Source organism: Haliotis rufescens, unplaced genomic scaffold (genome assembly GCF_023055435.1).
Source record: "Haliotis rufescens isolate VD_foot unplaced genomic scaffold, xgHalRufe1.0.p SCAF_3, whole genome shotgun sequence".
Classification (NCBI taxonomy): Eukaryota; Metazoa; Mollusca; class Gastropoda; order Lepetellida; family Haliotidae; genus Haliotis; species Haliotis rufescens.
In genome coordinates this window covers 47,340,353-47,365,571 of record NW_025964001.1, presented here as the reverse complement: position 1 = coordinate 47,365,571, position 25,219 = coordinate 47,340,353, and the positions used below count along the sequence as shown (strand labels likewise).

Genomic DNA, 25,219 nt, shown 5'->3' with positions numbered 1-25,219 from the left:
GTTACCACTTTGTCCAAACAAAGTTTCGAACCCAGTAACACCATTCTGCCTGGAACCAACTCCTTGGGCACTACCCCCATCAACAGAACTCCTTACTGCAGACAAAACAGTTCCAGAGCGTTCATCTTGCCTAGGCCTGACATAGTAACCTAACGCCGGCCTATTTCCCTGCGAAGAAACCGAACCCGTCCTCTCGTTATCTACAGTATTTACCACAGGGGTAACCCCATCATCCTCTAGCTCAGAACCACTAGTGCTAGCCAAAACCTCCTCTACCCTAGTATCCGACGCTAGTTTCTTCAACCGGTTCACATGTACTACTTTTCTCCTAATATGTCCATTGATCTTACCCTTCACTCGTACAACAACAGGATTTATCTTTTTAGTAACCTCTAAAGGCCCTACCCAAGGCCGGGTCAACTTACGAGTTCTGCCTCGTTTGACTCTAGGGTAATGCAACCAAACCATATCACCCACTTGTAGGTCACCTTGGGTTGTACGTCTGTCATACTGTATCTTTTGTTTTTGGTGGCTGGCCTCCAAATTTTCCTCTACTACCCTAAAAGCATCCTCAAAACCCTGTTTCATGTGTCTCACATAACAAGGTAACTCAACTGACTCCTGTCCAGGTGAACCGCTGACAATGTCTACAGGTAGATCAAGTTCCCGACCAAAAACCAGATAGTTAGGTGAAAACCCTGTGGAATCCTGTTCCGCACATCTGAACGACATAAGCACTTTGGGAAGATGTACATCCCAATCCCTCTGAGAGTCCTGAACATATTGGCTTAACATACCCGACAAAGTCCTATTGAATCTCTCTACCAACCCAACACTCATAGGATGGTACGGCGTGGTCCTGGTCTTCTTAATGCCCAATTCTGCACAAACAGACTGAAAAACTTTAGACTCAAAATTGGCACCCTGATCAGAGTGTAACGAGACTGGCCGACATACCAAACCGACATACAAATTCATCCACAAACTTCTTGGCCACCATTTCCGCCTCCTGACTGGAGATGGCATAAGCTTCCACCCACTTGGTAAAATAGTCCTGTACCACCAAAATATACTTATTTCCATTAGTAGTAACAGGCCAGGGCCCTGAAATATCCATTGCCACTCTCTGAAAAGGATAACCTGCCGTAAACCCATGCAACCTTGCCTTACCACGAGGGATAGGGGATTTTCTTTTTGCACAACCCAAACATGATTTTACCCAAACCTCTACATCTTTACGGCAACCAGGCCAATAGTATCGGACCTTGACCTTCGACAGACTTTTTCTTTTACCTAGATGTCCACCTCCAGCTACAGCCTCATGAACTCCGTGCAAAATCTCCTTAACCATACTAGGTGGAAGCACACTCTGGTTAACACTAGAACCATCCAACTTCCTCACCAAAACCCCTTCCACAATAGCTAAGGAATCCCATTGCTGCATTAATACACTGACAAATTTTGTAAACAGGCGTTGTACCAGAGACTTATCTTGTTGATCCACGGCCTTATATAAGCTACTCAAATCACTTCGTTGGGCTTGTTCTAACGGAGATTGAATGGACATTGCTAGAATTTCAACTCTATTGCACTGTCGACAAGGTGTACGGGACAATGCATCAGCATTTCCATGCTTCTCTCCAGGTCTATGTTTGATCTCAAAATCATACTTAGATAAAACCTCCAACCACCGAGCTACTTGTCCCTGGGGTTCCTTAAACCTCATCAACCAGGTTAATGAGCCATGATCGGTCCTGATAAGAAACTTCTTGCCCATAAGAAAATGTTTGAAATGAGTCACACCTGTCACAACGGCTAACAATTCTCTCCTGGTAACACAATAATTTCTTTCAGGTCTAGACAAAGTTCGACTCCCATATGCTATGACACGTTCTTTCCCTTCCTTTTCTTGACTCAACACAAAGCCCAGACCAACTCCACTGGCATCAGTGTCTAAAATGAAAGGTTTCTCAAAATCAGGATATGCCAAAATGGGAGCAGAAACCAACAAACTTTTCAAAAATTCAAAAGCACTCTGACAAGCCTCAGACCATTCGAATTTTACTCCCTTTTCAGTCAACCTCGTTAAAGGTTTAGCCACACTGGAAAAATCTTTGATGAACTTACGATAATAAGTTGCCAAACCGAGAAAACTTCTAACCTCAGAAACTGTACTTGGAACGGGCCAATTCTGTACTGACTCGACCTTCTTTGGATTTGGCGCTACGCCCTCACTAGACACTCTATGCCCCAAATAAGACACCTCAGTAGCAAAACGTGCACTTAGAAGGTTTCACCTTCAACCCACTCTCTCGTAGTCTTTCTAGTACTTGAGATAAGTGATCTAAATGATCTTCAAAAGTCTTGGAGTAGATATATGATGTCATCAATGTACACCAAACAGATTTTCCACTGCAAGCCAGCCAATACACAATCCATCAGCCTCTGGAAAGTTCCTGGGGCATTACACAACCCAAACGGCATTACGTTAAATTCATACAGACCTCCCAGTGTTTCAAAAGCTGTTTTCTCTCTATCTCTAGGGTGCATTTCAACCTGCCAATATCCTGAAGCTAAATCCAGAGACGAAAACCAAGAAGAACCAGCTAATTGTTCCAAAGAGTCATCAATACGTGGTAACGGATAGGCGTTCTTAATCGAGGCATCATTCACCTTTCTAAAGTCAATACAAACTCTCGTAGATCCATCAGGTTTGCCAACCAGTACTTTAGGGGAAGCCCAAGGGGACTCTGAATCCCGGATAATACCATCACGCTCCATATCGTCAATCAACTTCCTAACTTCAGGCTGCTTATGAATGGGCAATCTCCTAGGAGCTTGCTTAATTGGCCTAGTATCTCCCGTACGAATCTCATGCTGTACCTTGTTAGTCCTACCTAAATCATGCGAACCTGCTGAAAACACTTCTGAATAAGAAGCTAATAACATATCCAACTTTTGCTTCTGATCCACAGTCAAATCTCCCATCCTACACTTATCAAAATTTGGCGTACCCGAACTGGGATAACTCTCAGCTGGACAATTATGAACCATCTCAGTAAAAACTCCTATCTGAGTACCCTTGTTGATAGACACATTCAAAGAAGTGGGGTTAACCACTCTAATAGGAACCATGTTATTTACTGGCTCTACTGCCACCTGAGCCACCATAATCCTTGAAGTATTTTCAAAACTAGACTGTCCTTCAATGAAACCCTCACCTTCATAATCACCATTTAACTAGGAAAAGAAAATCATTTCATGACCTGCTGGGACCACCACTGTTTGTGGGACAACAACTCCCAACTGAACCACTTTATCAACCTCTTGCATAGGCACACTACTATTGGAAGTATTACCGACTAGTTTACATGTGTTACACATTCCTACACAAACTGGTTTACAAACCAATGGACGTATTATCGACCAGTATACATGTGTTACAAATTCCTACACAAACTGGTGACAACCCAATGGAAGTATTCTCGACCAGTATACATGTGTTACATGTTCAAACAACGGTTTAAAAACCAATGGACGTATTATCGACCAGTATACATGTGTTACAAATTCCTACACAAACTGGTGACAACCCAATGGAAGTATTCTCGACCAGTATACAAGGGTTACATGTTCAGACACAAACTGGTTGTTACAAACCAATGGAAGTATTCTCAATATGGAACGATAGACACGGAGGCGTCAACCGCTTTCACTATTCACAGTCCTCGAACATATCGAACACACTCGGTCGAACGATAGACACAGAGGCGTCAAACGCTTTCACTATTCACAGTCCTCGAACATATCTAATACACTCTCGGTTGACACACCGGGTCCAAAGTTTTGAAACTTCTTTAGCCTAACCAACACTGGCACACAATTTCCAGCAGAAAATATTAAAAAGCTACGTGCTAAATCTATCCCATTATAACAAACATGATAACCTACTCATAAAGAAAAAAATGGTGTGACTGGGCAAATTAAAAGAACAAACTACTACTAATACAATTATCTTACCATACCGAACGCACGTGTGCACAGATTCCGGCAAGCCTGTCCCCGGAGCCAGACGCTGACTGAAACTCGTGCGGCACGCACAAGCTTAAATATCCCTTTCCCAAAACCCGGATGTTCGAATCACCCGTATGAACCAAGGTAACTTCCTGTTCCGGTTGTGGCGAGTATAGCGTGTAAACTTCCGTTACACTACACGTTGCCTCCAGTCAAGAGCCGGCCTTACGACCTCCTCTGGCGTTATGCCTTGGACTAGAAGGTTCATGCCCCACTTGCATACGGCTCGGTACTCCAGTTTATGGTGTTAACTTTAGGATTATCGTCGATAGCTGCGTAGTACCAGGACACAACACATACCTGACTCTTCCCTTCAATGTAATTGTCATTGATGCCACCATACAGCTGAAGGCGGGCTGAGGGAAGCCATGGAGAAGCCGACCACACAGCCAAGCTGAGGGAACAGACTCTGGAAAAAAGATGTCCACATCTGAAGGTATTCCCTTCACCGATTCCGTCAGATAAAGATGCATTAAGGAGTTATGCAGGATAAGTAAAAAATCTAGTGAAATCCTAGATATTTTTTTTATATATTTGTATACTTATCCTGCATTACTGCATCTAAAGAGACCCACCCATCACAAAGCTGCCTCCCCACGATGCCTTCCGATGTCCGGACTCCAGAGTAATGTGAGGATCCATGACGTCACTTCCTTTGGTCACGTGGGAGCTGCTTGATAGGGTTGGCCTCTCAGCTAGTTGGAGCAACTTCTTCAAGCAAAGACCTTCACACAGCTCTTTTCTCTGTCAAGAACAAGCAGTAATATGCATTAAGGAGTAATGCAGGAAAGAAAATATCAAGGATTTTACTAGCACTGCCATGTCTTATGTTTGGTCAGTACTTAATGTTCGAGCAAAGAATAAAGCATGGTGCAGCAGCCAGCACTGATACCCTGTCTACTGTATATTTTGCATGGTGGTGAGATGTACAGCAGCTGTCTAGCCAGCACTGATACCCTGTCTACTGTAGATTCTGCATGGTGGTGAGAGGTGCAGCATCTGTCTAGCCAGCACTGATACCCTGTCTACTGTAGATTCTGCATGGTGGTGAGAGGTGCAGCAGCTGTCTAGCCAGCACTGATACCCTTTCTACTGTAGATTCTGCATGGTGGTGAGATGTACAGCAGCTGTCTAGCCAGCACTGATACACTGTCTACTGTATATTTTGCATGGTGGTGAGATGTACAGCAGCTGTCTAGCCAGCACTGATACACTGTCTACTGTAGATTCTGCATGGTGGTGAGAGGTGCAGCATCTGTCTAGCCAGCACTGATACCCTGTCTACTGTAGATTCTGCATGGTGGTTAGAGGTGCAGCAGCCAGCACTGATACCCTGTCTACTGTAGATTCTGCATGGTGGTGAGAGGTGCAGCATCTGTCTAGCCAGCACTGATACCCTGTCTCATGTAGGTTCTGCATGGTGGTGAGAGGTGCAGCATCTGTCTAGCCAGCACTAATACCCTGTCTACTGTAGATTCTGCATGGTGGTGAGAGGTGCAGCAGCTGTCTAGCCAGCACTGATACCCTTTCTACTGTAGATTCTGCATGGTGGTGAGAGGTACAGCATCTGTCTAGCCAGCACTGATACACTGTCTACTGTAGATTCTGCATGGTGGTGAGAGGTGCAGCATCTGTCTAGCCAGCACTGGTACCCTGTCTACTGTAGATTCTGCATGGTGGTGAGAGGTGCAGCAGCTGTCTAGCCAGCACTGATACCCTTTCTACTGTAGATTCTGCATGGTGGTGAGATGTACAGCAGCTGTCTAGCCAGCACTGATACCCTGTCTACTGTAGATTCTGCATGGTGGTGAGAGGTGCAGCAGCTGTCTAGCCAGCACTGATACCCTTTCTACTGTAGATTCTGCATGGTGGTGAGATGTACAGCAGCTGTCTAGCCAGCACTGATACCCTGTCTACTGTAGATTCTGCATGGTGGTGAGAGGTGCAGCATCTGTCTAGCCAGCACTGGTACCCTGTCTACTGTAGATTCTGCATGGTGGTGAGAGGTGCAGCAGCTGTCTAGCCAGCACTGATACCCTGTCTACTGTAGATTCTGCATGGTGGTGAGAGGTACAGCAGCTGTCTAGCCAGCACTGATACCCTGTCTACTGTAGATTCTGCATGGTGGTGAGAGGTGCAGCATCTGTCTAGCCAGCACTGGTACCCTGTCTACTGTAGATTCTGCATGGTGGTGAGAGGTGCAGCATCTGTCTAGCCAGCACTGATACCCTTTAAACTGTAGATTCTGCATGGTGGTGAGAGGTGCAGCATCTGTCTAGCCAGCACTGATACCCTGTCTACTGTAGATTCTGCATGGTGGTGAGAGGTGCAGCATCTGTCTAGCGAGCACTGGTACCCTGTCTACTGTAGATTCTGCGTGGTGGTGAGAGGTGCAGCAGCTGTCTAGCCAGCACTGATACCCTTTCTACTGTAGATTCTGCATGGTGGTGAGATGTACAGCAGCTGTCTAGCCAGCACTGATACACTGTCTACTGTAGATTCTGCATGGTGGTGAGAGGTGCAGCATCTGTCTATCCAGCACTGATACCCTGTCTACTGTAGATTCTGCATGGTGGTGAGAGGTACAGCATCTGTCTAGCCAGCACTGATATCCTGTCTACTGTAGATTCTGCATGGTGGTTAGAGGTGCAGCAGCCAGCACTGATACCCTGTCTACTGTAGATTCTGCATGGTGGTGAGAGGTGCAGCAGCTGTCTAGCCAGCACTGAAACCCTGTCTCCTGTAGGTTCTGCATGGTGGTGAGAGGTGCAGCATCTGTCTAGCCAGCACTGAAACCCTGTCTACTGTAGATTCTGCATGGTGGTGAGAGGTGCAGCAGCTGTCTAGCCAGCACTGATACCCTTTCTACTGTAGATTCTGCATGGTGGTGAGAGGTGCAGCAGCTGTCTAGCCAGCACTGAAACCCTGTCTCCTGTAGGTTCTGCATGGTGGTGAGAGGTGCAGCATCTGTCTAGCCAGCACTGAAACCCTGTCTACTGTAGATTCTGCATGGTGGTGAGAGGTGCAGCATCTGTCTAGCCAGCACTGATACCCTGTCTCATGTAGGTTCTGCATGGTGGTGAGAGGTTCAGCAGCTGTCTAGCCAGCACTGATACCCTGTCTACTGTAGATTCTGCATGGTGGTGAGAGGTGCAGCAGCTGTCTAGCCAGCACTGATACCCTGTCTCCTGTAGGTTCTGCATGGTGGTGAGAGGTGCAGCATCTGTCTAGCCAGCACTGATACCCTGTCTACTGTAGATTCTGCATGGTGGTGAGAGGTGCAGCATCTGTCTAGCCAGCACTGATACCCTGTCTCATGTAGGTTCTGCATGGTGGTGAGAGGTGCAGCATCTGTCTAGCCAGCACTGATACCCTGTCTCATGTAGGTTCTGCATGGTGGTGAGAGGTTCAGCAGCTGTCTAGCCAGCACTGATACCCTGTCTACTTTAGATTCTGCATGGTGGTGAGAGGTGCAGCAGCTGTCTATCCAGCACTGATACCCTGTCTACTGTAGATTCTGCATGGTGGTGAGAGGTGCAGCATCTGTCTAGCCAGCACTGATACCCTGTCTACTGTAGATTCTGCATGGTGGTGAGAGGTACAGCAGCTGTCTAGCCAGCACTGATACCCTGTCTACTGTAGATTCTGCATGGTGGTGAGAGGTGCAGCATCTGTCTAGCCAGCACTGGTACCCTGTCTACTGTAGATTCTGCATGGTGGTGAGAGGTGCAGCAGCTGTCTATCCAGCACTGATACCCTGTCTACTGTAGATTCTGCATGGTGGTGCGAGGTGCAGCAGCCAGCACTGATACCCTGTCTACTGTAGATTCTGCATGGTGGTGAGAGGTGCAGCATCTGTCTAGCCAGCACTGATACCCTGTCTACTGTAGATTCTGCATGGTGGTAGGAGGTGCAGCAGCCAGCACTGATACACTGTCTACTGTAGATTCTGCATGGTGGTGAGAGGTGCAGCATCTGTCTATCCAGCACTGATACCCTGTCTCATGTAGATTCTGCATGGTGGTGAGAGATGCAGCATCTGTCTAGCCAGCACTGATACACTGTCTACTGTAGATTCTGCATGGTGGTGAGAGGTGCAGCATCTGTCTAGCCGGCACTGATACCCTGTCTACTGTAGATTCTGCATGGTGGTGAGAGGTGCAGCAGCTGTCTAGCCAGCACTGATACCCTCTGTACTGTAGATTCTGCATGGTGGTGAGAGGTACAGCAGCTGTCTAGCCAGCACTGATACCCTGTCTACTGTAGGTTCTGCATGGTGGTGGGAGGTACAGCATCTGTTTAGCCAGCACTGATACCCTGTCTACTGTAGATTCTGCATAGTGGTGCAGCATCTGTCTAGCCAGCACTGATACCCTGTCTACTGTAGATTCTGCATGGTGGTAAGATGTACAGCAGCTGTCTAGCCAGCACTGATACCCTGTCTACTGTAGATTCTGCATGGTGGTGAGAGGTACAGCAGCTGTCTAGCCAGCACTGATACCCTGTCTACTGTAGATTCTGCATGGTGGTGAGAGGTACAGCAGCTGTCTAGCCAGCACTGATACCCTTTTCATGTAGATTCTGCATGGTGGTGAGAGGTACAGCATCTGTCTAGCCAGCACTGATACCCTGTCTACTGTAGATTCTGCATGGTGGTGAGAGATGCAGCAGCTGTCTAGCCAGCACTATGATTCCCTGTGCAGTGTAGATTCTGTTCCAGGCCTCTGTCCTTCTACAAGGGGATCCTGCCACCTTTAATGGCAGAAACACCAAAAAGAGCTGTTAAATTCTTCACATTTGAACGCTACAAGAACATGTTTTCATATGGTAACTACCTCATCGAGCCTGTGGTGAGTGTTCAGGAGTACTAGCTCACCTGGTGACTTAACAATCTGTTATATGGCCAATATGTCTGTACAACTTAGGTTATAATCCAAAGTTTGAAATTAGCGTGAATAAATCAATCATGTATAAGGACTGTAGATATGAAGCCATCAATTCGCTTAGTTGAGTTTGAAATATGTTCTTAGCAATTTCGCCACATCTATAAGCTGTTTACTTAGTAATTTGGTAATCCCTTTGTCTCACATCAGTACCCCATTTTTCTTTCAAAGTATTTGGTAAGTACAATTATTAAACAGTAATAAATTTTCTTTCTCACTTTTTTTAAACCCTTTTTTAGACCTTAAAATATTTTATTTGCACAATCACTAATTGTCTGCTGAAATTCTTTAGAAGACCATTTTATACTTCATAAATCACAAATTTCATTCATTTCTACATGGCATCAGTGTGGCATAGCAGAGTTATCTCCTTGTGTATATAAACACAGCCCCAGAATATATGAATTCATAACTTTTAATGTGAAGTTTACACGGTATACAACTTTTCCACAGGCAGAGAGGTACTGTGAACTGATATTTCCGCATTCCTGGGGAAACTCCTTGGAATTCCCTTGCATGAATAAATACAGAAACATTATTTCTGATTATTATGACACTTTAAACTTGATGTCAAAGTCAGTGTGATGAGAAAGACTGTTTGACTGCATGCTGTGGTCTCATAGTCCCGCTATAACCAATCTTGGTGATCTGCATGAATAAGTGTTGACACTAAAACTGCCAAATCCTGTATTTCCACTATCTTGACACTTTAAATATTTTCAGATATTCGACAAAAGTCCTCTGTAAACTATCCTTAACTAGTTGAGATACTAATAGTGCCTACCCTCCTGAGCCTCTTGCACATGTGCAAGGTGGGAGAACCTCACTTTTCTCTTGTTTGCTTCTGGCTTCTGTCAGAATGAAAAATAATTGTTGTTGTAGCACATAATTACGAATATTACTCGTAAACTACATAGTGGTTTTCACTTGCATTATAGCTGAAGAGGATTAGTTTACCTTAGAAACTACTGGCTGGGATGGTCATCGTTGTTTGTTGAAAACAAAATGGTGTTACGTCCTTCAGCTTTTAATTAGTGTTGGCACTTTATGATCACCAGAGATGCTCAATCCTGCTAGAAGTGCCAATCTACCAGATGTACATCTTTCCAAGGCAAGGGTGCTAACTGACTATAAAAGTCTAGTTTTCACCCATGCCAAAGTGGGCTGGAATTATGGAATTTATGTTTTGGCTAGACTAACGAGTCCATGCATAGTCAAATCAGAATCGCATAACGAAATCGACATCCGGTCAATTTTCCAAAACTTTTCATGTTTTTAATCAAGGTGCTCATGTGATTTGATGCACTTCGCAGAGTAAGACCATTTTGTTTGAACCAAATGCAAGTAATATGAGAGGTAGAATCGGATTGGTCAATAGGTGGGACATAGAGGGACATAACTGGTAACAGCCACTGGTAGCGCTACGATTGAGCCCAGAAATTCCAGCCTAGTTCGGCAAGGGTGGAAACTGGACTTTTAGTCAGTTAACTCCCTTGACTGGGGAAGATGCCACATGTACTGTGGAGTCTAGCTGCACACAAGATGATATTTCAGGATCACTGGAAGCAGCCAGGAACACACACAGTGTCAGCTCTAACTATGTTTAATTCAGTCAGTGTGAATTACCATCCCAGGATCGAGGAGGATAACCCCATGACCCAGGACTGGTAGCAATATCAGAGGAGGTGACGGCAACCAAGAAGTAACAGCGACCATCCCAGCAGGCTGGGGGCCATGAGGGCAGCAAGTACCGGGTGACTTGGATCAGATGCACAGCATGGGAGATTGATCACTAGAGGCTTGAGTCTGTTGTTGTTGTTGTTGTTGCATTAAGTGTTTAAGAGGTGGCCTTCTGCCTAAGCAATTTCGGCTGACCTGTCCCTCTTTGGGACTCCTGTGTGTGAGTAGGGTACTCATATCTATTTTGAGTTTGGTATTCACATAATTTCTGTTTTTGTATTGATATCATTTCTATTTCCTATATTGATGTGATTTCATTTTTATCCTTGGCTGCTCTGTTTATATACGTTCGAGTAGCTGTCCATCTCTCAGAAATAGAGTTAGTTTGGCCTTCGCTATTTCATCTCTTGGCTTCAGGAGATCTATGACAGATAGCGGATGTAACTGCAATTCTTGTTTTAACCTAGCCCGGGCTGTGGCATGGTCTTGACATTCTAGTAACACGTGGTCAATGGTTTCAGCCTGATTGAAAGATGAACAAACCTTTTCATAGTGCTTTTTGTGACCGAGTCTGAGGCGTGAGATAGCAGTTTCAATTTTCCTTTCATTTGAGTATGAGTTTGGCTTTTGTTGGACCTTGGGTTGAATTTTGAAGAGCCATCTGCCGATTTTACTTGCGTCCCATTGGACTTGCCATCTTTCTGCTATGGAGGCTTTGATTTTGATTTTGATCTCTAGTTTACTAAAGGGAATAGGCTGTATAACCACTTTGTCTAGAACTAGCTTCGCCAGTGAGTCTGCTTTTTCATTTCCATGAATATCTATGTGAGAGGGGATCCAACACAGCTCCACCTGTTGCCCTTGGTCCGATAGTTTTGTATATTCGTATAGAATATTGTTGACTGTGTTTGGCCTGGAGTTTCAGTTTCTGCCACTGATGGCTTGAAGTGAACTTAGCGAGTCTGATAGGACGACTGCTTTTGCTTCCGGAAGTTCCGGAATGCAGCTCAACCTTTGTAGGCAGTCTGTCACACATGAATTATTAGGTTTATGTTATTTCATTGAAATCAAAAGCAGGAAATCCCAAGTAAGGCATATCCAAACAAGATACATCAGGTCAATGGCAAAGCTTATTCAGGTTCCAAGTGTTGTTACACAAATTAGTGCATTCCTTTGAATGTAATAATAGTGTTACATATTCAGCATATCCGCTGTTATTGTACATGCATGGGTGAGCATGGTTTTCCTTGTAATTATAAGATTATTTAACAGGCTACTAAGAACAAATACTCTGTCATACACCGTATGTGACAGTCATAGCTGCTTGATCAACTTGTGTAAGCAAACTAACTGCCCTTGAAATTGAACTTTGTGAGAAGCACTGTGGTACTTAATTACAGTGTTTATTGGGATCTTAGTTATGCATGTCATTGTTTCCACCCATGTGCAGTGAACCTGATGTCACAATAAATTCCAATATGTCAAGATAGCTAATGTAAGTTCTAAGTCCTAAGTCCTAATGAGGCTAGTTTGGAGACGCCAGTTCAAGGGAACACCACTGCAAATGAATACTTTGTACAATAATACGAGACATCGCTTGCGTTATATTCAGAGGTACTTGTGTTTTTCTAACATCGCATCTTACAAAGATTTAAACCTTGCTGGTTCTTTTTCATGCGACATTTAAATCTAATAGTGCTTTCTGTTCGAGAAATGTTACACACTAAAGCGAATAGAGCAATTCACCATCATGGCTTTCTACTATTTGACCCCTCAGCAGCCCAAAGCTTGGGGGACATAGCAACATTAATCATGGTAGGCATGTGTTTGTGATGCCCATTGGAACTCTGCTTTTATATATAGTAATCAGAATTACACAGATCTCAAATAGTGTGGATGCCCTTCTTACACCTATTTATACCTATAACAAAGTGAGGAGCCATAAAAGTTCATGTAGGATTCTTTTTTTCCCCCCTATCATTTACCTTTATGATAGAACGATGTCATGAAAAACATTGGTCACAAGCTGGAATTGAACTTGTGAAGTCTGCACGGAAGGCTAACGAATGTAGTCTTATGCCATGGCGAGACGGCATCTTGCCAAACTGGATTATCTTGGACTCGAATCTCCCAATTTTTGGCCAGATAATACAATTACCTGGATAGGTATTTTATAGGGGTTACTGAAATTGGATTTCTGAAGATATCTTTTGATGGTGGATAGTTTAATTGAATATATGAATGTTAGAATATCAATCATACTCATCCCCTCATCTCCATCACTTTTCCTGAATGTTGTATTTTAATTTCATAAGGCTTCCATTCCAGATGAATCTATAGAAGATTCTTTTCTGTTCTTCAATATATGTCTTACTGATAGGTGGATTAAGTAAGGCTGATAATACATGACCACTGTTGATAATGCTAATGTTTTAATAACTGTTATTTTAGCTGTTGGAGTTGGGCTTCTGTTTCTCCAATGCCCTAGAATTCTGTGAATAGATTCAATTCCTTTCCTTGTGTTAATTACCCACAAAGCATTGTATTGAGCATTAATAGTTGTCCCCCAAACTTTCCATTGCCAATCTAATGTAAAGTTTTGACATAGTTTGACCTTACTTCCTGTCATTGAGCCAATCCATATTGATTTGGTTTAAAAAAACAGACTTTAAGGCTGTGGTCAGTGCCCTCTAGGAAGAGCAAGGCATCATGAGCATGTTGTCCTAGTTTATGATGTATGCCATCTACTTTTATTCCTTTAATATTTGTGTTTTTTGATACTCAGAATTTCAATGACAGAAAGGAACAAATATTTTGATATTGTATCTCCTTGTCTACAACCTATTATTAAAGAAAATTTCAGAGAGGTGTCCATTTTGAATCACACAGAATGATGCATTTTCCATCCGTATGGATATCCAATTTTAATGTATTTTGTAAAACATAAGCAATATGAATTGTACAAGGACTGTATTAATGATACATCTTTTTTTGTTTTCATGTTTTGAATATGATAACATAAAGTATTCTTATGTTTTCAATTCTGTATCTACCAGCAATACCCAGTAAACCCTGACAAAACTTCGGGAATGAACCAGATCAGGTTTGAGTATTTAGATACACAAGAACCAGACAGGGTTTGAGTAAATGAATATTATCATTGTTAGATTGTTATTTTCAAATTGTTCTATTTTGTATGTAAATATTCATTTACTTCAACCCAATCTGGTTCATTTACTCAAAGGGCGGTAGGGTAGCCAAGTGGTTAAAGCATTCGCCGAAAACCCGGGTTCTATTCCCGACATGGATACAATGTGTGAAGCCCATTTCTGGTGTCCCCAGCCATGATATTGCTGGACTATTGCTAAAAAAGCTGCGTTAAACCTCACTCACTCATTTACTCAAACCTAATCTGGTTCTCATGAAATAAAGAATGTAAAAGTGCATTTCAATCTATTTGTAATTCAGAGTATAAAATTTTATAGATAGTTTGCCTGGTTTGGAGAATACACTCTATGTCACCCCTGTTCATTGTTAATGTTAGTTTGTTATTATCCACCATATAGGAATGGGTGCTGTCTGTCCCTCCTTCCATCTTTCCATCAGCCATGTTTTGTTTCTGGAGCAGAACTAAAAATACCATGAGATATAGGAATGGGTGCTGTCTGTCCCTCCTTCCATCTTTCCATCAGCCATGTTTTGTTTCTGGAGCAGAACTAAAAATACCATGAGATATCTTAACCATACATGGCACATAGATAGGTCTAGTGGTGAACTGATGCCTATTGGTAGTTTGGGAATTTTGAAAATTTTATTTTTCGAGTTTTCATGGAAACAGTTTTGATTGAAAATTGCGGTAGTGCTCCCTTCTGGAGCAGATTTTAAAAACTGTACAATATGTCTTGACCAAACTTGGCACATAGTAGTATAGGTAATGGGGGTTCTACCGCAACTCCACTGGAGCCGGATTCATATACCTATACTGCTACTACAGATGGCATTTTTTATGCCAAAATGACTATGCGATTTAACGATAGTCATGAGATTAAGTTAAATTGGCTCTGTTAAATTGGCTCTAGCTCACCAATACCTGGGACCAATCATTGCTTTAGATGAGCCCAAATGGTAATAAAAATATTCTTCATTATTTTTATCGATAAAGCGATATTCAACATTTTTATTAAGATCTTCGTTCATTTTACTAGGAGACCAGACTATATAACTACACTCTTTTTGTAAATTGATAAGAAACAATTGATAACCGTATTTGCTTGGTTTGACATCACTGATATAATAAAAACCTTGTGGTAATTCTTTCCATTGAATAGCTTTCTCCATTATTATATATTTATGTTAGCATTTGTCTAAATGTAATCACACGATAGTAAACAATCTATTTTTAATCTCCAACCAGTTCTTTGGTTTTGGCACGGAATAATTGACGTGCTTGTTGCCTCCCCTGTTCTATGAACTTTTTTTTCTCGTCTTCGCTAATACCACTGGTCTTACGAGATTTTGATCGAATCTCCTGCTTCATTTCATTGTATTTGGTGAGTTCCGACAGCACTAAACGAAACTCATCCTCGGATATCTTACAATCGGCCATTGCTGTCGAAATATGATCCTCAATGCTGTTCAACTTTGCTTCGGCGAGTATCCGAATACTATCGTGTTTTAATGCTTTCTTTTGTAACCTACGAGAAATGAATTTTATCGCTATTCCTGCTAGTCCCGAGACTCCGGCGGCTATTTCCATGCCGAGCACGATAGGCGCGGCGATTATAGTTGATAGTAAACCAATACCAGCTACACCGAGTCCCATGCCGGATACTAAAAGCACGGTGTCAACTCCGTCCAGAGCATTCACGGCTCTGCGATACTTTTTAAACAATCCAAGTCTCAACTCCCTCTCCTTCCCTATTCGATGTTTTATGTCGCTTATTTGATGTAATCGAAATCCATCAACAGTATCCATCTTTTCAAATGCTTCACCGAGCGTCGGATATAAACTCATAGTGTATATTACGTTCATATAATAGTCTTTAATTGGTCTTGCTTAAATGTTTTGAGACTATACATCAATCTTATCAAATGTATATTATACGGCAAGATTATCTTAGAAAGAGAAATACTGTCACTTTTAATAATTTGGACCCCCTCGAGGGTTGCAACGGGCGATGCTCCGATATGAATAATACTGCAACGTTGACGTTGGTGTTTCTTTAGCCATTTAATCGATAGACCTGGTAATATTTCAAAGGCATCTTCCGGTGCATCTCCGAACAAGACTTCAATAATAAGCGTAGAAAGATTAGGTATTGCACTCAAGTTATCTTTAATATCTTCGAATTCAGTAACCAAATTTAAAGTAACATTTTTTAAGGCCGGACGACTATATAACATATGACCTGGGTTTTCTGGCAGGGGGGTAACTAACACACTTTTTCGTTTTGACGGGATATAAGCCGCGAGTACGATGCCACTATCTATTATCTTAGTTAAATTATGTCCCTTACCCATCATCACATAAGGTGGGGTAATGACGATATTCAGTAGCCACTCGATGTTTGCTTCGATCATAGTCCATTTATTATCGTCGTTGCGAGTAATATTGTACGAAGTGTTTTTAAGGAGTCTACTAACATCGACATCGCTTAAATCTCCTAGATTACCCGTGAATGTGACTTCTTTCCGATTGTATACATTATCGTGTAAGTGTAAAGCGTATAACTTACCATCGGTACCGGGTTTACCAAATCCTTCTGTGTCTCCGAGATCGGAAAGCGCATTGTCTTACTGTTCCAGGGCCTGATGCATCAACCATTATTTTTAATATGGAGTGTTACACTTAAGTATCCTATATGTACAGGTTGGTGTTTTACATCTAATACAGAAATTTTGAGGTCTGAAATAATACCACACTTCAATTTTTTATATTGTAATGATGAGAAAGATTCCGTTCTACCGCTATTATATTTTTCATTTTTCACTGGAATAGATCTGAGCAAAGTTGAAGGACTTTCTAGTTGAATATTATTTGTCGTGCTTATTTGATCAAGATGGATGAACAACTCTTTATAGGGAACTAAATCGGGTAATTTAATATAAGGATGTGCGTCATCTAAGCGACTAAATACCTCTCTACCTGGTTGACCCAATACAATTATATTTGGATTTCCAGTGACTAATTTCACTGTCCCAGTCGCCTCATTTTGTGTGAGAATAATTCCATTAGGCTTAAAAATTTCATCATTGAGTGAGCTTACGCTGTAATACCCATCAGGTATAGTAATGGATTTGCTATTACCATATGAATTTATTATCATTATCCCATTATTATTTTTTGCAGCATTTATATTGGTCCACCTCGGGTAATACGTTACATCGCATAGTGCGACTTCGAGTTGTCCATCCGAGTTATCGATAGTACGAAGCAGTTGAATAGACTGACCATTTGTTATTCCCGGGAGTGTAACATACATATTAAATATACAATGATACTATATCATAACTTAAATATGGAATCAACCATTATTTTTAATATGGAGTGTTACACTTAAGTATCCTATATGTACAGGTTGATGTTTTACATCTAATACAGAAATTTTGAGGTCTGAAATAATACCACGCTTTAATTTTTTATATTGTAATGTTGAGAAAGATTCCGTTCTACCGCTATTGTATTTTTCATCTTTAACTGGAACACATCTGAGTAGAGTTGAAGGACTTTCTTGTTGAATATTATCCGTCGTACTGATCTGATCAAGATGGATGCACAACTCTTTATAGGGAACTAAATCGGGTAATGCATATACAGTCACTGTTTTTTTAGGTGGTAATAATGCTGACTGTCCAAGTCCAAGTGTAATTGCTAAGTACTCGTAAATAATTACACCTTTTTCTCCAGTGTATATTTTCACTGTCCCATTCGACTCATTTTGTGTGATACTCATTCCATTAGACTTAAAAAATTCATCATTGAGTGAGCATACGCTGTAATACCCATCAGGTATAATGAGTTCTCTGTCAATACCATTGTTTTCACCTGGTATACTCATCTTATTATTATTTTTTATAGCACTTATATTGGTCCACTGTGGGTAATACGTTACGTCGCATAGAGCTACTTTCGAGTTGTCCATCCGAGTTATCGATTGTATGAAGCAGTTCAATAGACTGACCATTTGTTATTCCCGGGAGTGTAACATACATATTAAATATACAATGATACTATATCATAACTTAAATATGAAATCGACTCACATTACTAATCAATCGATTATAGTAACTGCCTCCGGTGCTGAATTTTTCGTTAAATTCCCAGATATCTTTGAAAAGTACAGGGTCACGGCAACTAGCGATAAAATGGTGCCCGATTGGTTTCACAATCCGATGCAATTTTGGCAGAATCAGTTAAACTTTGCCGTATGGTGTGCCACAATGGGATGTGGCGTATCTGTTAATGTCCCAGGATTTAAACTATATAAGTCTGTTATATTATTTCACGTGTACTATCAGATTAGACGTATACTTAAAGAAATTAGTGCTCCATTACCGATGGATCCAGCATGGAATCACGCAAATAATCATTATGATAAGAGGGCCTTCGAACGTATTTGTAATGAATTTAATGTTTCTACGAGTAAAGATTGGCGCATTAAAGGACCTAGCCATGGTCTAGGTATTCCGTACAATGGACAAAGAACTATTAAAGATAAAAGCGATTATTTAATTAAAGCGGGTGTGATCCCTTCAGGCTTTGCTCTCTCGAGTAAACAGTTTAGAGCAGATCGTATGAACTTTGAGAGTGGCATTCCTTATCTTATAACAAAGTTTGTGCATCCAAACGATACAACAGATGCTTGGAATGAATTTCTTAATGATAAAACGGAAAATAATTTTACTAACCCAGGATTTGAAAGAGTTAATGAATTGATAAGAACTTATGTATGGGCAATTCTCGGAGCACAATCGCAAACACGAACATCCATTATTGGTACTGGGACGGCGTTCGATGCGCAAAAACAGTTTGTCTCAAACGTGGAGGACGCCATTAATTCACCAGTTGACATACCATCGTCTATAAAGCGTTTTCAAGATGCATTACAGTACGCTCAATCCAAAGTGGACTTCGTTTATGCGCCGGGACTTTACATGTCTCGAGTAATATGGAACTTAAGATCGGTCAAGTGATGGGCTATAATAATAAAATTGTTATCGCTACCGATCAACAAAAACCAGGTATAAATTCAGATATTAACGTCGAATTAATAACGCAAACGATCACGGGCGAAAAGGGAATAGTCAAGCCGCAAACACCAACTATCGCTAAAACTTCTACTAATGCACAACCATCTACTAACGCACAAGTACCACCGCATATTGAGGCTAAAAATCAACAACATATCGATGAAAAAACAGCGCTTGTAGTGGGTGGAGTCTCGGTTGGCTTACTCATGATTTGGTTAGCGAACTGATTTGGTGGTTAAATAGTTCTTAGCGAATACGTACAACAGCCCTGCAATTGCTACGATCAGCCCCCACAAGTTTTGACTAAGCCAAGTGGTGGTCTTAGCTAATAAATTCAATAGCCAGGAAACAACACTCCCTATTATACCGGGAAGTGCGGCCGCGGCTTTCTCAGCGAGCTTTCCCAGTGCTGAGCCTAATGCTTTTAAATGCTTTTTTATCCACTCTTTTATACCATTTTTATCGCTGGGCGGTGATCCGCCACCTGTACTACCACCTGTTAACGAGAGAGTCAAAGTCGATATAATAAATCCCAACGCGGTTAAAATACTGGCAATTCATATTCCTGTTCTCTGAACAATGTTTTAATTTTATCGGCCAGTGTAGTGTCATCGTTGAGGACTTGATCGATAGTTTCTCGAATACGACTGATTTGCGAACGAAGTGCCTTTCTATTACTGGAAGCAGCTTCGAGGCAGGCCGATCTTTCGTCTTCTAAGTTACGCAATCTTTCCGCTACGCGGCGTCTACTGAACTCATCGCCCGCCTGTTCAAGTTTTGTTTTCTCTTGAGCTATATGCTTGTCGATTTCGGATATCTTGGCTATATTATTGATGAGTTCTCCCCACATTGTTCGCATTGCTTTGTCAAGACCTCGTAATTCCCTAATACTGAACTCTGAATATGGTACCTGTAACGTGGAATTATAGTAATAGGTATCCAAGATTTCTCCGAGTCCGTTCGAGGCCACGTTAGAGGCTTCTTCCAAATTTTCTGTGTTACTGAGTTCTTCCCGCACAGTCCTAAGAACCTTAGTAGTCTTCGCGGGAAGTTTTGTTCGTCCGTATTCTACAAAACCTAATTTATCACGAACAAACTCGCGGCTATGTTTACCAGCTATAGTAGACAAGGCTAGGGGATTACGAGTACTATAATGCATAAGATCAATATGTGGAGAGTCACGCAGTCGTAATATTCCTTTACTATCTAGCATAAACTTTGAATAGTCACGACCTATTGGGATAACATAATTTTTATCATCTTTTAAGGCATCGCAATAATCATTGACGGACGATTGTAAAAGTTCATCGTTAAGACTACTAAACCTGGTTTCATCAGTACCCTCTTCGATTGGATTCGGATCATCAAAGGTACTTAGATCAAAGTCATTAATATCAAAATCAGTCATTTTTATATTTAACATAGGGTACATAATTTCAATATAAACAATGTCTTCACAATACGGACGCAAGTTAAACCCACAACGTAGACTTCGAGATCCATTAGGGGTCAAAGCAATTCGTCAGTCTGTAACTATAACTAATAACCCTAGTACCATAGATCAGAATCAAACGCTTCTGGTTCGCTTTCCTAATCTCGGCGCACACGATGTGTTAGTTCCGGGAACTGTCCGACTAGCATTTACGATTAGTTTGACTTCTACAGACGTTAACAGAGAGCCCGTTCAGAACATAGGTCGTGCTATCGTTAAGAAAATCGCGATTAAAATTAGCGGTTTTGAGTATCGACGATAGCGATGTATACTATTGCTACATGGATCTCTGGAGAACGGATAAAGAGCGGGAAAACTTACAGTACCAAGGTATTTGTAATAAGAACACATTGAGACTGCGTGTGGGTGCTGAAAATGGTGTTGATACCAACGAAAAAGAAAAGGCCGTTGCCGACGCATTAGGTAACAGATTCTATGTTCCCTTAGACTTTGAATTACTAGATTCCCACATGCCCTTTTATCAAGCATCCCTAGGCGATAGGTTAGAATACGAACTCACTTTTAATGACTACGGTAGAGTAATCAGATCTGCTAATGAAGATGCTAGCTATTCAATTGACAATATCTCGCTGTAGTACGATATGATAACGGATCCCGAATTAGCCAGACAAATTCGTAACCAGTATACGGGAAGTTTAGCCATTTTGTACGATCGCGTGCTGCGACACCGAAAGATCACGAGGGACAAAAAAGATACGATGTGGAATATCAATCTAAACGTTCCCACGAGGTCGCTGAAGGGTATTTTAATGTTGTTCGAGGACCCCTCCGATGCGTTTAAAAGAAATACCGAGAAGTTCTACAATCCCAAGATTACAAAAGTAGAATTGACTATCGAGGGCGTTCCTAATCAACTATATAGCCAAGGAATGCTAGCGTATCACCAGTGGGATGAGATTAAAAAACTTCCTTCTATAAAACGCTCCCCGGAAGTTAACGCGGTCGTGAAAGATCTGTCTCTCGGGAGTGTATCGATGGGTGAATACCTCACCACGAAGTACGCGCTATGGCTCGACATGCGAACAACGGACGATGACCAACTACAAGGCAGTGGGAGGAGAATAGAAAATGCTAGCGAGGGTGCCACCATACAGATAACGAAGCTTCAGGAAGCGGCTGGTAAATTAAACATATATTTGTACATGATTATGGATGCGCAACTTAATATACAGAATAGGAGATTCGTGCAAGCAATCTATTGATAATCTTTTACCTCAAGATCCGCACTGCGCTATCATATGCGGGCAAACGGGCTGCGGAAAAACAGCCTTTATTCTAGATATTTTAGAAAGTCATTATCGGGACGTTTTCGATCATATCATTATTCTGTGCCCGACTATAAGCGTTAATAAAACCTACTTATCGAGAGATTGGGTAATGAATGACGACGGGGTACACAGAGTCGATCCGGGCGATCGTTTACAAGACTGCCTCCGAGTATGTCACGAAAAATACAAAGGAGAATCGACCCTTTTCGTAATAGACGACTGCAGCGCGAGTAAAGAACTCACAAAAAAGAAAGATATGCTTTCGTATTTAGCATTCTCCGGTCGGCATACTCAACATGGCGTTTGGGTACTTACTCAAAAATACAACTCTGTCCTGAAAGATCTCAGAGAGCAGACCAAATGGGTAGCGCTTTTTCATTGCAAAGATCGAGATTCATTCGAGGAATGTTTACGCGAAAATGATGTCATTTATACCAAGGGGGAACGAGATAAAGTCAGAAAACAGTTAGCGGCAACGAAGCACTGTAAACTCGTATTAAAAACCGATCAACCAGCTGCTTATGCAATTGCTTAGCAAAAATGTAGCAAAATTATAGCAAAATTATAGCAAAATGTAGCAAAATATAGCAAAATTATAGCAAAATGTAGCAAATTGAACATTAGCGGTTAATATTACATAAAATGTGGTTCGAAATCCTCATTCTTTCGCAACAGTTCATTATTACGGGATGTATTGGATATGTCATATTATATTATGTTAGACTTAAATATCTCCTTAGGTATTACATTATAGAATGCGACGAACTCATCGAACAAATGCTCAAAGAATCTGATGCAGATCAACATGCTGATAAATCTTTAGATAAATCTTTAGATAAACATAGAGAAAGACTCGCCGCTTTGGTAGCTGGTGGAAAATGTTCCCAATATTTGGGAGAAAATTATACCATCGAAAAAATTGATAACATGACCGACGAAGAGATTAAAAAACTGTACGCTCGTTACGAGTCTAGACTGGGAGCTACCATGACTAAAACGATAGGGTCTTCTATATTACAACTATACACAGCCGTAGCTAGTACGTTTCTCCCCATCCCGGCAGAACATCGCCTGTATTTATGCGAATCTCTCGAGAAAGACCCATTCATCGAACATGCTATAAGCGCAGTGAGCTGTGAGTTTTATCATAGATACGGAATGTTCTTAGCTCCGTTCACCACAGCTTTAATAACGGCTAGGTATTGTCAATTTAAACATACGTGCCCACTTAATAATAATGGAGACACAATCACAACAGGTGACACCACAGATTGTGAACGAGGAACCACAGATTGTGAACACACAACAGATTGCGGAACAACAAGTGAATGAGGAACCACCACCAGTGAATGTGAAAACAAAAAAACAACCCAGAGTGACAAAGAATCCTTTAAAAATAGCCGCAGGAAGAAAGGGAGGGCTGGCGCGCAAAGCGAAATTAATAAATAATTCAAATATTAATCCGATTAAAACATGGGCACTAGTAGGAGTTGCTGGTATAGCGGTTGTATGGTTCTTTTATAAGACCGGAGAAGAGAAAACGTCACCCCCGCCACAACAACAAGTTCAATTAGAGGTTAGTCCTCATATAATGCTATAAGAAGCATGACTACTCCAGCTACAGACGGTAAAATGTTGGTAAACGCGACGTATCATTCAGCGGTGGTCACCGGCTTGGCCATTGGCTATGCCCGTATGGCTAAAATGATTACTAAAGCCACACCTCCCAAGCTAGATTTTAATGGATATGACATACCAATGATGGTTCTGGATATTGGATTAGCTATGGCAACAAAGGATATGCTCATCAAACAAGGACTTATCCCGGAAGACATAATGAAGTAATTAAACATTTGAATATATTATATTATCGAACATTTGAACATTTTATATTTTTATAAACATGGCAACAATTGCAATGATGGTCGGTGGAGCTGTTGTTAATGCTCTAGCTTTTTCGGGGAGTAATTTTTTATTTTCTAGTATGAGGGAATCAAACGCTAAAGAAGTTGAAGAGGAACGTAAACGACATAACAATGCTTTAGAACAACTCCAAGCAGCCCAGTCACAATATACGCGGCAGAGAATGAAGAGATTAGACTTTATTCATGAACAACTGATTAAGGAAGGACATTCAATTCAAACGTTTAAGGATGTCGAATCTGCCATGCACGAATACTTCCTCGTTTATGGGAAAAAACTAGACCCAATACCAAGACCAACAATGAGTCAGTTTTATACACCGTCAGAGGAACAAAAGAACCGAGAGGTCACATTTATTATTATTGGATTGACTTCTCTATTGATTTTCAGCTATACCATGCATAAGTCAGAGTGACAGCTGTGGCTATGATCTATAAATAGCATAATCAATATCTCACAGTGTAGCTGTGATTTGCATTTAGACAAATGATATGATAGATGTATATACCATGAATAACTGCAAGTTTACACTCATGGGAAAGACTACCCTTTGTAACCGACGCTGTGTTGATTTTTTTTACTGCGGCATACACAATTATTACATCAGGCGCGGAAACATTAACTATACGTGTTCTGTATGCGGGATAGGGGTCAAAGGTCGTTATTGTTTATGTAAGGAACACGGTGCTGATAGGGTCAGGAACCAGATTATTTATGCTAGGAAGAGAGATTACATCAATGAGAGGAATAGGTTGGGGAGAATATGTATTTAGATATATGAAAACAACCAATTAGACATTTGTCTCATTTTGCATATACCATTCAACCACAATGGTTTTTGTCAGAGAATTAAAAGCTATGGCAAAGCAAAGTGGACTGCGTGGATATTCTCGTATGAGAAAAGCTGAATTGATGGATTTACTCTGTTTGGAATACAACAGACCCCAGACTGTTAGAGAACTCAAAGCTCGAGCGAGAAACGGTGGGCTGAGAGGTTATTCTCGAATGAGAAGAGCTGAATTGATCGCTTTACTAGATAATAATCAACCTATTGATAATGTTGATAATCGACATAATGATGATAATGATAATCAACATCAAGAATTAATATTTGTACCCACATCCGCCGGCGTTGGTAAATATCTAAGAGGTTGGAAGATGGATATTAATTCCAACATGGATGTTAACGATATTAAGCCCATCATATCCAGTAAAATTAACGAGGAATTAGATGATTTACATAGTATAAAATACCAGCTGACGATTAAAATGACATTGAGTAAAAGTAACACAGACGATAGCACCGAATATACCGAACCATATTTCCGTAGCAATCAAGAAGTTATAACCGAATCCGATACTATAAACTCATCATTAGATACATCAATTCAGAGGATACAGGAAACTTTAGAACGCTGGACTAATAGAGGTTCGGGTTGGGGTGTTGATAAAATCGATAGTTTATATTTAGATATAGCAAATTATATGCCTTTCAAAGGTGGATCTTATATAGATTTACCTCCGTATTATAAGAAGAAAAAAGCCATAATTAACGTAAAAAATAAATC

The 25,219-nt window shown here is 41.3% G+C and overlaps 1 protein-coding gene across 1 annotated transcript in view; it reads left to right on the top strand.

Moving 5' to 3' along the window:
• The window catches only part of LOC124149750 (mitochondrial 2-oxodicarboxylate carrier-like), a 76,847-nt gene that overhangs the window by 14,822 nt on the left and 36,806 nt on the right, over positions 1–25,219 (top strand). Inside the window, exon 3 of the mRNA XM_046521525.2 lies at positions 8,795–8,924. Within this exon, the coding sequence (XP_046377481.1) occupies positions 8,795–8,924 (130 nt within the window). The remainder of the gene's footprint in view (positions 1–8,794; positions 8,925–25,219) is intronic.